The sequence below is a fragment of the Schistocerca americana genome, chromosome 8 (genome assembly GCF_021461395.2).
Source record: "Schistocerca americana isolate TAMUIC-IGC-003095 chromosome 8, iqSchAmer2.1, whole genome shotgun sequence".
In the NCBI taxonomy this organism is placed as follows: Eukaryota; Metazoa; Arthropoda; class Insecta; order Orthoptera; family Acrididae; genus Schistocerca; species Schistocerca americana.
In genome coordinates this window covers 121,120,636-121,134,261 of record NC_060126.1, presented here as the reverse complement: position 1 = coordinate 121,134,261, position 13,626 = coordinate 121,120,636, and the positions used below count along the sequence as shown (strand labels likewise).

General features: G+C 39.4%; 1 protein-coding gene across 1 annotated transcript in view; it reads right to left on the bottom strand.

The window, feature by feature from the left end:
- Positions 1-10,787: 10,787 nt before the first annotated feature.
- The window catches only part of LOC124545351, a 29,873-nt gene continuing 27,034 nt past the window's right edge, over positions 10,788-13,626 (bottom strand). Inside the window, exons 6-7 of the mRNA XM_047124252.1 lie at positions 12,903-12,958; positions 10,788-10,936 (exon numbers count right to left, since the gene is read on the bottom strand). Coding sequence (XP_046980208.1) covers positions 10,907-10,936; positions 12,903-12,958 — 86 coding nt within the window. The 3' untranslated portion in view covers positions 10,788-10,906. The remainder of the gene's footprint in view (positions 10,937-12,902; positions 12,959-13,626) is intronic.

Here is a 13,626-nt window from a genome sequence, read left to right as displayed (position 1 = left end):
TAGAACACGTTGCACACGGATCCCAAATGGCAACGTAGCCCGGGGACGGTGGGAAAAAAGGCGGTCCAGAGGTGGATGGGCAACAAGGCGGTGAGCAGGCGAGCTGGGAGCCAGCGGTTCTTGTGAGCAGAGATGAGACTCAGGGGGAGCCAATTACGGACTGTATTGTGGGTGATCAAACACTTCTCATCGGAAACGCTGCAGGAGCATCTTCATTGCCCCTGCAGTGTGCGGCCGAGAATTGGCATGAAGAAGGAACTGCTCGACAGTTGTGTTATGTGGGCTGCATGGCACAGGCGAAATCTCTAACCAGGCCATCATACTTGGCAGGAGACGCTATACCCTACGCATCTTTACGTGCTCACTGTTCACTCAAAACTGAAAAGAGCGACGCGACACGATCGACGGGATACTGCCCAACACATCTGTGCAAAACTTTACCATATTTTCCCAGTGGTTTCCATTTCGCGACCGATAGCAGCTTAATTTCTGGACAACCCTAGTATTTTCTGTTTTTAGGCCACTCAGGGTTCTGGTAAGCGACAATGCTCGCATTTTATTTTTCAAGGGAATTTAAAAAATTGTTATGATACTGCATTTTCTCATATTGTGACCACACTTTATTTCCTGCAGCCATATTTTGCCGAATGATTCAACTGTTATTTTGAATTAGCCCTTACTAAATTCCATGTTCCAACCCAGGTAAAGTGGGACGATTCTATGAACTAGCTTAATTTTGCCTTTAATACTGCAGGTCATAAAACATATGGGACAATTCCCACTAAATCGATTTTTTCGTATCGTATTAGCTCACCTATATCTAGTCTATAGTCGACAAATGGCATTCTTCCTGAAATTATTCAACCTAATACGATTATAGAAAACTGGCAAACTGGAAAGAACGATATTCGCATCGCTCAGCAGAGGGAGGTTGCTAGTTATAACATGGGGAGGCACCCGACCTCGTTTGTAAAAAACTTTTGGGCACATAGTAAGGGTAGTCAGAAGATTTCAACCAAGATGCTATCCCGCATAGTTGAGCCATATGATGTCATCGAGATTGTACCATCAATTAGCTTCCTTCTAAAAAATGTTAGAACACGCATAAGCCAGCTTAAGTTTGGACCAGATAACCACATGCTGAACTATGTACTGTCCCTTAATGAACTTTGTTCACAAACCCCCCTCCCCATCTCCTTTTAAGGAGGAGGGGGGGGGGGGAAACTGAACCATATGGTGTGCCTATATCGATACATAAAACTCATTAAATTTCTCTCTATTTTGTATCATAGTAGTGATGGTTTTCATAGTGATGGTTTTGCCAGCATTCCCCCAGAGGCAGCATGGCATTCGGCGAACAGGTTTCAATTCAAGCATGTTCTCTGCTCGTAGAGTTCGTCTGCCATTCTGTTCAGACGAATTAGTGAGCTAAGCAAACTTCCAACACTTCATGTGAGTAGATGCAAGATTGTGGAACTGTGAGCCAAAAATCGAAAGCATGAAACACCAGGCCTTATTGCAGGTCAGATTAGGGGAAATGAAGTGCTCATACCCGTTTTTCATCCTTGATGGGCTGAAGACTGAATGCATTGTAGGTACTGATTTTATAAAAGAAGGGACGAAATAATCGAACTCTTTGCTGGAAAGCTGAATGCAGGAGTAGGTTGTCAAGACGTCACCTTGGATTTGGTCATTGCAGCATGGAAAGTATTGTCAAGTGAAGGTGAGATATCATAAAGCTCACAGGTCATCACCTGCAGTATGATATCAATGTGTTTGCAGGTTCTGCGCATAACATTCGTCAAAAAGTGGAAGAATCCGTTTGTCTCTATGCCACACAAGTCTGATTTAGAGCAGTTACTAAAAGCCTATGTCAGTGTTTGGAGAATGCCCTGGAATTATCTATGAATGTAAGCTTGATGTTTACCCAGATCAAACCCACTGACATGCCTCTCACAGACTGGTCTGGATCAAGCGACTAGTGATCTCGAAGAAGACGAGAAATATAAATTTAAGACTCAAAATACAAACAAATGTTGCTAATTCATTACATCCTTAATTGTGACAGCTAACTTATCCAGAATCTGGAAGATTTATATTGGCTATGCCCCTGTCAAGATTTGAAACAGTTACACCAATAACATTTGGACAGACAGGGGACTGCATATGTGTTGTACAGGATGTGGATATAGTTCGTATAGTTATGTCTATGTACATGTTTTATCAGTACATGTTCATCTATATTGCACACGCACACGTTTTGTTCCATTGGTATTGGCTATAAGGTGAGATGTGTCACATGTGAGACCTTAATTTTCTATTGAAATCACATTACAGTCACATTGCAGTGATATCTGGTACTGAGCATTTACTACATCTACATCTACATACATAATCCGCAAGCCACTTGACGGTGTGTGGCGGAGGGTACTTTGAGTACCTCCATCGGTTCTCCCTTCTATTCCAGTCTCGTATTGTTCGTGGAAAGAAAGATTGTCGGTATGCCTCTGTGCCTCTGTGCCTCTCTGATTTTATCCCCATGGTCTCTTCGCAAGATAAAAGTAGGAGGGAGCAATATACTGCTTGACTCGTCGGTGAAGGTATGTCCTCGAAACTTCAACAAAAGCCCGTACCTAGCTACTGAGCGTCTCTCTTGTAGTCTTCCACTGGAGTTTATCTATCATCTCCGTAACGCTTTCGCGATTACTAAATGACCCTGTAACAAAGCGCGCTGCTCTCCGTTGGATCTTCTCTATCTCTTCTATCAACCCTATCTGGTACAGATCCCACACTGGTGAGTAGTATTCAAGCAGTGGGCGAACAAGTATACTGTAACCTACTTCCTTTGTTTTCGGACTGCATTTACTTAGGATTGTTGCAATGAAATTTTGATGACCATGCGCACATTTACTACTCACATAGTTGGATCACAAGCTGTCGTGTCTTTGTATGACGGTTTTGGTTGGTGGTGAGAAAGCAGGTTAGTTGTTCTGATGAGATGCACAAGCACAACCACCCTCATGTTTCCATATACCGCAAACTTCCTCTTATTGCAACACGTTTTATTTAGACAGATGCGATGGCACTGTGCAGTAATTAAACGTGTTGATGAAGGAAAGTTACATATTCGATCTGTAATACAGGTCACTTGTGGACTGTATGCGTACATCAGTCATCCAAGATGGAGCAAGATCATTTATAATTATTTGTTTATTCCTTATTTAGCTGGACCACTCGTCAGACAAACCACATATACCAAAGATATTACAAAACATTCCCAACAATAATAGTAATAACACTAACGTCAGAAAGAATAACAGTAAAGGGTATTTATAATAATAATTGGCTTATCAGATTTGATTCCATGATTAGTATTATCAGAAGCGGAATGGGTCAAGGAAGAGGAGAAAATTGAAATGACAATGACAGTCAGTGTTGGGAAAGAACAGAATTTATATAGAGAACTCTGCCAACTAAGGGAAAAAGGGTAGGGGAAAGTTCTGGAGGTGTGGGGCTGTAGAGAGTGGGCTGCACAGAATGTGGGAGAGATGACTTTTGTGATAGAAGGTGACCATTAGCTGTCTTTTTGAGTTTCTAAGGTATTTAATTTTTCCGATATTTTGAGGAAGGTTGTCACAAAGTCGGGTTTCTCGAACAGGAAATGATTTTGTCGAGAACGAGCATTTGTGTTATGGTGTTTAGACAGTACTGTAGAGTTGGAGACAAATAAGAGGGAATATAGTAACTGAAAAGATGAGAGAGTTTGATAGTCTCTAGGCTTACTGGCAAGTAGCCATGATAATTGTTCGCAGGCGAGTGTAATATGTTCGAAAAAGCGTATGTCACAAGTGTATTATACAAAAGCACTCAACGTCAGTTTCATCCTGCGTGAGCCTTCCCATGAGTGACCTCAGTCAATAGCATCACCATAGTCATGTATCGGGAGCATTAGTCTCTGAACTAGCTTCTTTTTAAGCTTGAAAGGAAACACTTTTTTATATTTCTGTAGTGAGAGAAGTGAGGTGACACATTCCTACAGACTGCAGTTGCGTGTTTAGTCCAGTCTGAGTAATGGTCCAGAAAAATCCCCCAGTTCTTTGCAGAAGAAGAGATCATTTCTGTGCTTTATAGGATTAATGGTGGAAGAGCTTCTCTGAACTGAGGGTTGGTAAGTTTTTGTGAGCGACTAAGATTGCTTGCGTTTAGAAGTTTCAAACCTACGCTACACGCAAAATGTGTAAATAATCGACATTTATATGCTGGATGGCTATACACAAGTATCTTGAACTTGCACCTAAATATAACTGAATGTCGCCAGCGTATAGGTGATGTTTTCAGTACGAGAGAATAGTTTACACATCATTAACGCATAATGAGAAGAGTCATGGGTCCAACTCTGATCCCTGTGGGACCCCTGATACTACATCTCTCCATTGTACCCATTTTTTCTCCGAATCACTACACACTGTTGGCGAGGTGTAAGATATGAGTGGAACCACTGTAGAGCACTTAAAGAAAAATTTTTACTTCAATTTTAGCGAGTAGAATGTCGAAGTCGACAGTGTGAAAAGCTTTGCTGATATCCAAAAAGCACATAATAATAGTTTGTTGTTTCTTCACAGCTTATTTCAGTTCGTCAGTCACTTTATTTAGAGCAGAGCTGTTTTGTGAGAAATTGGACTGGTATTTGAATGCAAATGGGCCTGTAGGCGAGAGGGTAACAGTTCAAAGAACCCCTGATAACGGCTGTTGGGAAGATTCTGGAGGTCAGAGAATGGTTATAATTATGTTATTTTGGGCAGTAGAGGATCGAAGAGAAAACCGATCAATTGCACTGTTATGCCCTGTTTTTGTGCTTTGTAGTTGATGAACGTAATCGTGCAATTGAGTTCTTGACTGTGTTCGGCGTTACCGGCAGCAGAAAATACTTTCGTTGTGCGAACCATTGATGCTTCAAGTGACTCTGTGGTTTGCACCCTTGTGTATTGATCAAGTAAAGATGAAATACACGCTTAGATCCTCAATAGCAATTAGAGGATCACCTGCAGATTTGAGTTTGCGTTTATCTAGACCGCATAGATTATTCCGCGGGTCGCTGGGTTTGCGAAAGTCATCACTTGGGAGGTTGGCTACCTGAGCTTTTAGGTGCTCAAAGATTGATTAACTCGGCTGCAAAGTTGCTTGTAGGTGAGATGATTATCAGAGGTAAGGTGCCTGTTGTATGTCCTCAGTGCTGTATATCTGATACTCATTAGGTGCGTGAAGTGGTTTGTAAGTCATGGTGCAGGTTTTCCCGTTCATCGAATAAATTATTGAGTCTCTAAAGTAAGATAACACATCATATTTTCTGCTGTGGGTCCCAGGAAATATCAAAGGTATCATCTGTAAGCTGAGACACTGACGTCCGGTTACTTTACACAAAAGGGCATCAAGGCGTTCTCCATCAAGAAACTGTTGACTGCCTCTCCAAGAGGAGCATTACGGAAAGTCAGTTCTGTCCAACTCAAATCCCATATAAGAATTTCAACTCGATGGTCACGAAAGCTGCTCGTCATGACTGGAAGTGCGAGCAGCACGTGTTCCACCACTATAAGCGAGACCATACAACGGGACGTATCTCCGCGGCCATGGTTCACCTCGGTGAAGTTTAGTAGAAGTCATGTGACCTCTCTGATCCGCATGAGCTGAGACATGGGTGCTTCCCCACCCAACTGTACTGATTGAAAATCTTCGCTTCTGCTTACAGTGACCAGGAAACAACTGGCGGATCCGAACCACGTCGTATTGACACGTAGCAAGGACTCGAGCGACACGTGGTCTTGATCAAACAATTGTTTTGAGGTCTACTCCCTCCCTACAAATGTAATTGCTTTACTTCACCGGTTTGATATACATAGGTTTCACTTGCTCGCAAACTATCCAGCGCTGACCTGTAAATTGTATGGATCTAGTCCTCCCATTGAACCAACCCAGTTCGAAAACTGGGACATCTGTTTGTGGTTTTAACTTGAGTTAAGAACTATCTTTGCAAACGACGCCGTTGTCCAGATTTTAATTGTAAGTTTCTGTGGATGTCACTCTCTTTGGGGACCGACATGGTTCGAACGCTGGTCGTAATATTGTGTGTGTGTTTTTTTAAATTTATACAAGAAACTTATCACTGTTTATCACATTCTTATCATTGTTCTACTGTGAAAATTGCACGAATGTTAACTTGGCACTGTTGTCACTATCGCTGGTTACATGGTTTTTACTTTTCATTAAGAGCTTATCTTGAAAGCAGATGGCAGTTATAAGAGCCGAGGGACATGAAAGGGAAGCAGTGGTTGGGAAGGGAGTGAGACAGGGTTGTAGCCTATCCCCGATGTTATTCAATCTGTATATTGAGCAAGCAGTAAAGGAAACAAAAGAAAAATTTGGAGTAGGTATTAAAATCCATGGAGAAGAAATTAAAACTCTGAGGTTCGCCGATGAGATTATAATTCTGTCAGAGACAGCAAAAGACCTGGAAGAGCATCTGAACGGAATGGACAGTGTCTTGAAAGGAGGATATAAGATGAACGAGGATAATGGAATGTAGTGGAATTAGATTAGGAAATGAGACACTTAAAGTAGTAAAGGAGTTTTGCTATTTGGGGAGCAAAATAACTGATAATAGTCGGAGAGGATATGAAATGTAGACTGGCAATGGCAAGGGCAGCGCGGAGGGTAAAAATCGTTGAGGGAGACCAAGAGATGAATACACTAAACAGATTCAGAAGGATGTAGGTTGCAGTAGGTACTAGGGGATGAAGAAGCTTGCACAAGATAGAGTGGCGTGGAGAGGTGCATCAAACCAGTCTCTGGACTGAAGACCGTCACAACAACAACTTTTCATTAAGGGCTTATGTTTAGAAATCGAACTCTTTTTTTGTTTTTCTGCTGTGGAAATTGCAGTTATGTTAATGTGACACTTTAGTAGCTACAGTTGGCGGTGTAGCTTCGCTGCCCTATGCCAAAATAAATAAATAAATAAGTGATGGTCCGGATTGCCTCGAGTACTGCGGTGGAGACGGAGTCGGTAACGGCTCGCACGTCGAGGTTTGATGTATCGGAGTTGTGCAGCACGGCCGCCGCCAGTCTGCAGACGAGCTCGCCGCTGAGTGCTGGGATGCCGGCCGGCGCGGCCTCCTCCGCCGAAAACGGCTGAACTCTCCCGCCGCTGACATCATACGTGGTGGCATCACTGCACGCTCCTCGTGGTCTTAGCACTACCATTATTTTAAAGTTAAACAAGCAGCAGTCCAAAGGAATTGAGCTGAGCATGGTTCACAACAGCAGCACTGCTAAAGAACGCCTTCACACTTCGAATAAACTGGCGAGATGTACTGAGCACTGTTCAGTCTCTAGGTACCATCTCACATACGAATATATGTGAGTTTAAGGGCTTCACACACGAGCGACTGATCGCAGCGATCCGTCGCATGGGCAGTCGATAGCTTGTAGATGGCACGTGTGTGGACAGATTGCAGTGATCGATCGCTGATGGCTGATCGCATGGAAGTCGCAGGCAATCTGATGGATCGCGTGTGATTCGTACTTGTAATGTGGCTGTCTGGTTATCAGGAATGTACGGTAATATGGCTAGACTCTTTTCTCTAACTATTAAGCGTGGTTGCGCAATTTTATTCCGTTTCGTTTTGCCCTCGTTGAGTAAGAACTTTACGATAGAATTTATAATCATTCGGTGAAGTGGTTACCGGAGTTGCCATTTATGTAGAATTGGTACGAAGTTCATGACAATAGTCGCGTTATAATGGGCTCCATCCTATGATTTTACTTTATTTAGGGTGTAATTACAGGCAATATTAAGGTTTTTAACTTCTAAACGTAATGACATGCGAACTGCAGTGTTAAAGAGGACTTTTAATTTAAATGTTCAGAGTAAATATAATATACAGCTACACTCAAGTCGCTTGTCGTTTCATATCTGTGCGAACTCCACGTTAAAATCTGTTGCCCAGTTAATTTGTGTTATCTATTTAAGTAGTGCACTCTGATTTGGCGCTTGGATCTCAAATTCTCTAAATTATTTTTCTGGGTCAGGGCAACATTACACATGCAAGCAGTTTCAGAAATGTCATACAACAAAGACAGAGCCATTTGAAATGGAATATCGATAATGTAGTCGTGGTTATACATGAATTTGAAAATTTTTGTCATATTTTGTAAGCTTCTTGTCAGTACATATTACGATTATGTTTTGTGTGCTTAGACTGTCAGTTAAGTACACTCAGTAACTACAACACTTGCTGCTGTGCTGTTACTAATTTGTAAAACCTTCATTTTGCTTGTACGGTGATTTGGTGTAAGACAACACTTACAGTATTAAATATGTGAGTGTCTGTGGCTATATTGCCATCTACATGTACAAAACTCGGTACATTGTTGATTCGTTTTGCCTACGGGGCTAACAGACGTAAATTAATACTATATTTCAGTGTGAGTGTGATTAGTTGATTAGTTTTAAGTACTTTGTACTTTCCTTCGTTCATCGTCTTTTACCTGATATTTTTGTAAGTGATATCTAGGAACCTCTGTTTGATGTCTAAATGCTAAGGTCTCGATGAAGAAGAAATGTAATTAATGTCAACTTTAGGACAGCTGTACCATAGGGGCCCAAACAGCAACTATTTTTGTGAAATAACAATTTTATTTTCCCTCATGAAGATATCTTTGAAATTATAGGCGAAGAGGATTGTTTAATTTCAGTTCTCAGATGTTTTTCTTAACTGATACGCTAGTATTTTTGCCTGTGCCTTCACTTCTTCTGGCGTAGGCCTCCAGTGAACGACAAAAACGTTCTTGGTACCTGCTCTGTCTTTTTATTGTACGCCTGTTTAATTTTCTTAAAGGTCAATAACACTGTCATTTACATTAAATAATTGTTAGTAGCATCCAACAAGGAAGTTATTTAATGATTCATGCAAAACTAAGGACTTGTCTTAACTATTTAGTAGAAAGAGGTCACCCTAAAAGCACGGATTATTGACTAATGTTTCTTAAGATTAGGTTACGTTTCTGTTTGTAATAACACTTGTGGCTGTTCATGTAATGTATTGCTGCGACAGAGATGGAGCTTACTAAAGTAACATTAACAAAAATATTTCTCCTCACAGATACAGGCATTGTTATTAAACGATCTGCATCTTCAGTGAGGCTACTTATCATTATTTGATACATGTGTAGCAAAGGTTCAATTGAAAATTTCAGCAGTAGTTCACCTGAATGGAAACTTTTTACTAACTGAAAACTTATATATTTTCAATTAATTATGAGAATTTTTATTTATAATTTACATTTTTATTATTCTGTGGATGCCACAGACACCACAGAATATGTGGCTGATTGGGATTTAAATACAAGTTACACAGTGTGGATGGAGTACTGTGTTCAGAATATTCGGTTAGGACTTAGTTTTGTTAGAGGTGATGTGTAAATTGTGGTCTCATAGTTAAGCCAGATTCGAGACCACGGTTTTCCAAAATTTTAACGGCCATCCTCTGCATTCATCCTAGGTAACGGCACTGAGACATTCTAAAATGTCCAAGGTTATCAACACTTCAATATCCGGTGAGTTTGGCAACAATGTAAGACTTTCATCACACATGAAGCTCACTAATCTCAATTTTTAAAATATAGGCTATGACACTGAAACGAATTTATTATCATTGCTGCATGTACTGTTTTATATGCTGAAGTATAAAATATTCTCTACAGTTAAATTATCCCATCTGAGGTGCCGACTGTAACTAACGAGTGGTAAATCAGATGTGTTAGCGGACGAGCAATAAATCATAAAATCATTTACAGACAGTGGTAAGTCAGGTGTGCTAGTGGACGAGCAATAAATCATAAAATCATTTACAATCAACGAATTCTTCCCTATGTCTGACAGAGATGCCTGACATGTTGTAACGCACTAACCAGTACTCCCAAGTTTTTAGTATATTCGCTGTTCGCTTCTGTGGGCAGCAAGCTTATAAACAGATGGGCCCCATTGTTGGTAGACAACACAGCTATGTCTTGAGGTTATTCTTGAGTGCACCAGCTGATAAGCTAATTAATTTAACAAATCCACCTCCAGCGCCGCATGTTGGTCACACTGTTCAGTACATTTTTTCGTTTCTGATTGTGCATGTCATAGAATAACATAAGCAAATGTGGAAATCTTATGAATTCTGAAAGGTGTTAATGCTTCCTCCTGTAAATTATTTTACCACATTCATCGAGGTTGTTTTCGTCTCAGCTAATACAATTTATTACTGTGTTACGTCTATAATTATATTTCTTAGCCAACTGAATCATTACTTTCGTTCCTCGTGTATTTGTATGTTTGTTGTTTCATTCAGTACAGAGTAATAGGCAAGGAGCATCTGAAATGGAAGAATTTCTTCGCAGAAATTAATTTCCTGCATATAGTTTGCCTTGGATATTAATTTAGAATTTAGTACAAAACTTATTTGTATCGTATGATCATAAGAATCAGTAACGCCGCTCAGAAAATAGCGTGTCACTCAGAAAAGGGTTATCAATTTCACTATTTTAATGCACAGTTTCATTCCTTGCTGTTTTTGGAAGTTACGCCACATATTATGTGTGTGTGTGTGTGTGTGTGTGCGTGTGTGTGTGTCTGTGTGTGTGTGTGTGTGTGTGTGTGGTGTAACTATGTTGATAGACATATTTTCCTGGGAGAAAAATGTGAACTCTTGGTAGCTGTCAAACAAAGAAAACTCATTATTACTTTTTTAAAGTATATTTTATTACTATTTTGTGCTTGATACATCAGGCGCAGCTGTGATCAAAGAAAAGTGTAATGACATTCTTTTTAATTGCTTGGCTACCTATTTCCTGCCAAAATGTGTGTTCAACTGGAGTGATGCATTCTTGATAATTCCTGAAACAAGTTCATTAACAGATGTTTTAGAGAGAATTTCTTCTCTATATAACCTTCAGATTCAATATTACCTAAATAAGTATTTACAAAGTACATACATTAATATTAATGGTGTGTTCCTAGGTATACAGCCGAGTTGTTGTTTATATTACAAGGGAAAGAACAGCTGGTCTGTATATCCAGAATCACACCACTGATCAGTCACATGCGGATAATGTGCGGTATCACAATACACGGGTTATGTTTATAGATATGATTTTCAAAATAATTATTTTTGCATTATCTAATATTATCTTATATGTTTCAGTGGAAAGCATATGTGTTTTACGCTACTTGCATATTGTGTCTGACAAAATCGTATCACGATGTTATACTGTTTACTATGGCAAATGTACTTAAGCATGGACTGTCTCTGTGACATTACATTATTACTGACATATACTTCCCTATATGATATTTCCTTCGGAGATGCGTACACAATGCTATATTTACCACACATATGGCAAAGCTATTTGTAGGATGGTTTTTCTTTTATCAATTGCTTGTTCAGAAGATATAAAAAGGTTCCCTATCTCAGGACAGATGAACGGATCAGGAGAATAATGAGGTGGCCGTTGTTGCACATGTAACGATCTGGGGTGCAACTAAAATAATTCCTTAATGACGAGTTGAGTCATGAACATCTAGAAACTGGGATTTAAGTTTAGAGATAAAAATGCGTATAAAACTAACATCATTGAATAAACTTCAAGGACAGTCTGGTTTAGATTTACTGTAATAACAACTGTTCTGAGCATTCCTCAACAGTTATCGTGCGTATTGGCTGCCCTTGTCGTTTACAGCGGCCTGTAGATTTCCCAAAGTCAGTAGTCTACATGATCTCTAAGATCTCAAAATCGGGGAAACTGATTTTATTTCACTACAATTTCTGAAATGTATTATTAAACGTATTCATTAATCTACAAAATGTCAATTTCGTTCTTTAAGCATGGTACACATTGTTAAGATTACCCAGTCGATGTTACATATGAAAAAGAAAAATCTTTCAGACAAAGAAAAGGTACAATTTATGAAATCTATTCAAAGCGGATAATTGTGGAATATTTCCGTGTTTGAAATTGGCGATTTTTCCCACTTTTCAGCAGGTTCCTCTGAATGTGAGGTGCACAAACCGATTCGACCTTCAAGTTTGTTTAAAATGCTCGTAACCTGAAGAACATTTCTGAGTGCAATTGCTAGTATATTACGTATGGGACACCCTGCATTTGTATCATGAAAAGTTTAGTGCGGGAAATGTCTCACTGAGAGATGTTTCGAAAAAGTACCAGGGACACATGATATATCTTACTACGAAGTCGTCCGCTACATCACAGTGTCAACCCTCAAACTAGTCTTTATACGCCACTGTAGAAAACTTACACAGTTGATAGTCAGGGGTGCCTTGAGAAGTTTTAGTTACGCTATAGGCAGCAAGAAGTCTTGCAACCGAAATGAAACGATTTACTGGCAAACATTGTTTTGAATGCTCTGATGATTACCAGTATAACATATTATCATTAATTTAGCCTTTGTATGCTGTTATATCGTTACCTGCAGCACGTACAAGGCGGACTTAATGGGCTGACCACAGCCCTAATCTTAGATTACACTGCAAATGTGCAAGTACTGCAAGACTATACCAATACATTTCCTTGGGGATTATTAATTACAATAATCGGTTCGCTGTGAGCAGTACCATGAACCGTCGTCAAAGGTTCACTGTGCTGCATGAAAGCGGTTACACTAACTATATTGATATTACGAAATAACATATGTTATAAATATTAACCAAGTAACTTAAATACGTTGCAGCATGGAATTAATAATACATAAGAAAAATAGTACGAGTTGAATCTTAAGTAGTTAGAAACATTTTGTTATTCCTGGTTGGTTAGACGGAAAGAAAGAAGAAATAGATTTTAGTTACCTCAGTCATGATGCACTTAACGATAGCGTATGCCCTTTCACAAAGGTCGACCTCATCTGAAACATGAATGTACTAATTAAAGAACTTTCCTTATTCTTTGCGAGGAAAAATATCTATGAATCTACAGATACATATTTCACAAACACGTGAAAATTGTTCATTGGATAGTAATGATCGTAGGCGAGTTTAGTGACTCGTTCTGAGGTACAGCATTCGTACTTGAGAAAATCTTTATATTCACATAATTACTGAAAAGTATTTAAACTTGTGTTGTTGTTTAGAAACAGTCGCCGGTTTTCCTTGAATTCGTTTATTAACTGTCATGACACATTTTGGATCTAGCGCATCTGATGAACTATTATAAATGCAAAAAATTTTACAGAAACGCAAAATTCATATAAAAGGCAGTTCTAAACGAACAACATTCAAGAACAATCAGGTTTTTTTATACAGAAATAAATACCGTTTTAGATACAAAGACATGAGACTCATGAGACTGCGACTTTGTCTTTATATACTGTCACTACCAATATGTTAAATAACAGGTATCACCAATAGTTGCACTTTCAATCCTGACTGTTGAAATAGCAGATTCGTGTTCAAAGCAAGTATTACATTTAAAATTTTAAGAGGCAGTTGCCAAGAGTGAGTGTCAGTTTACAAAATATTTAAAAATTGCTTGCCTACATATGGGCAAATATCTTATCTTTCTTATAAAAATTGA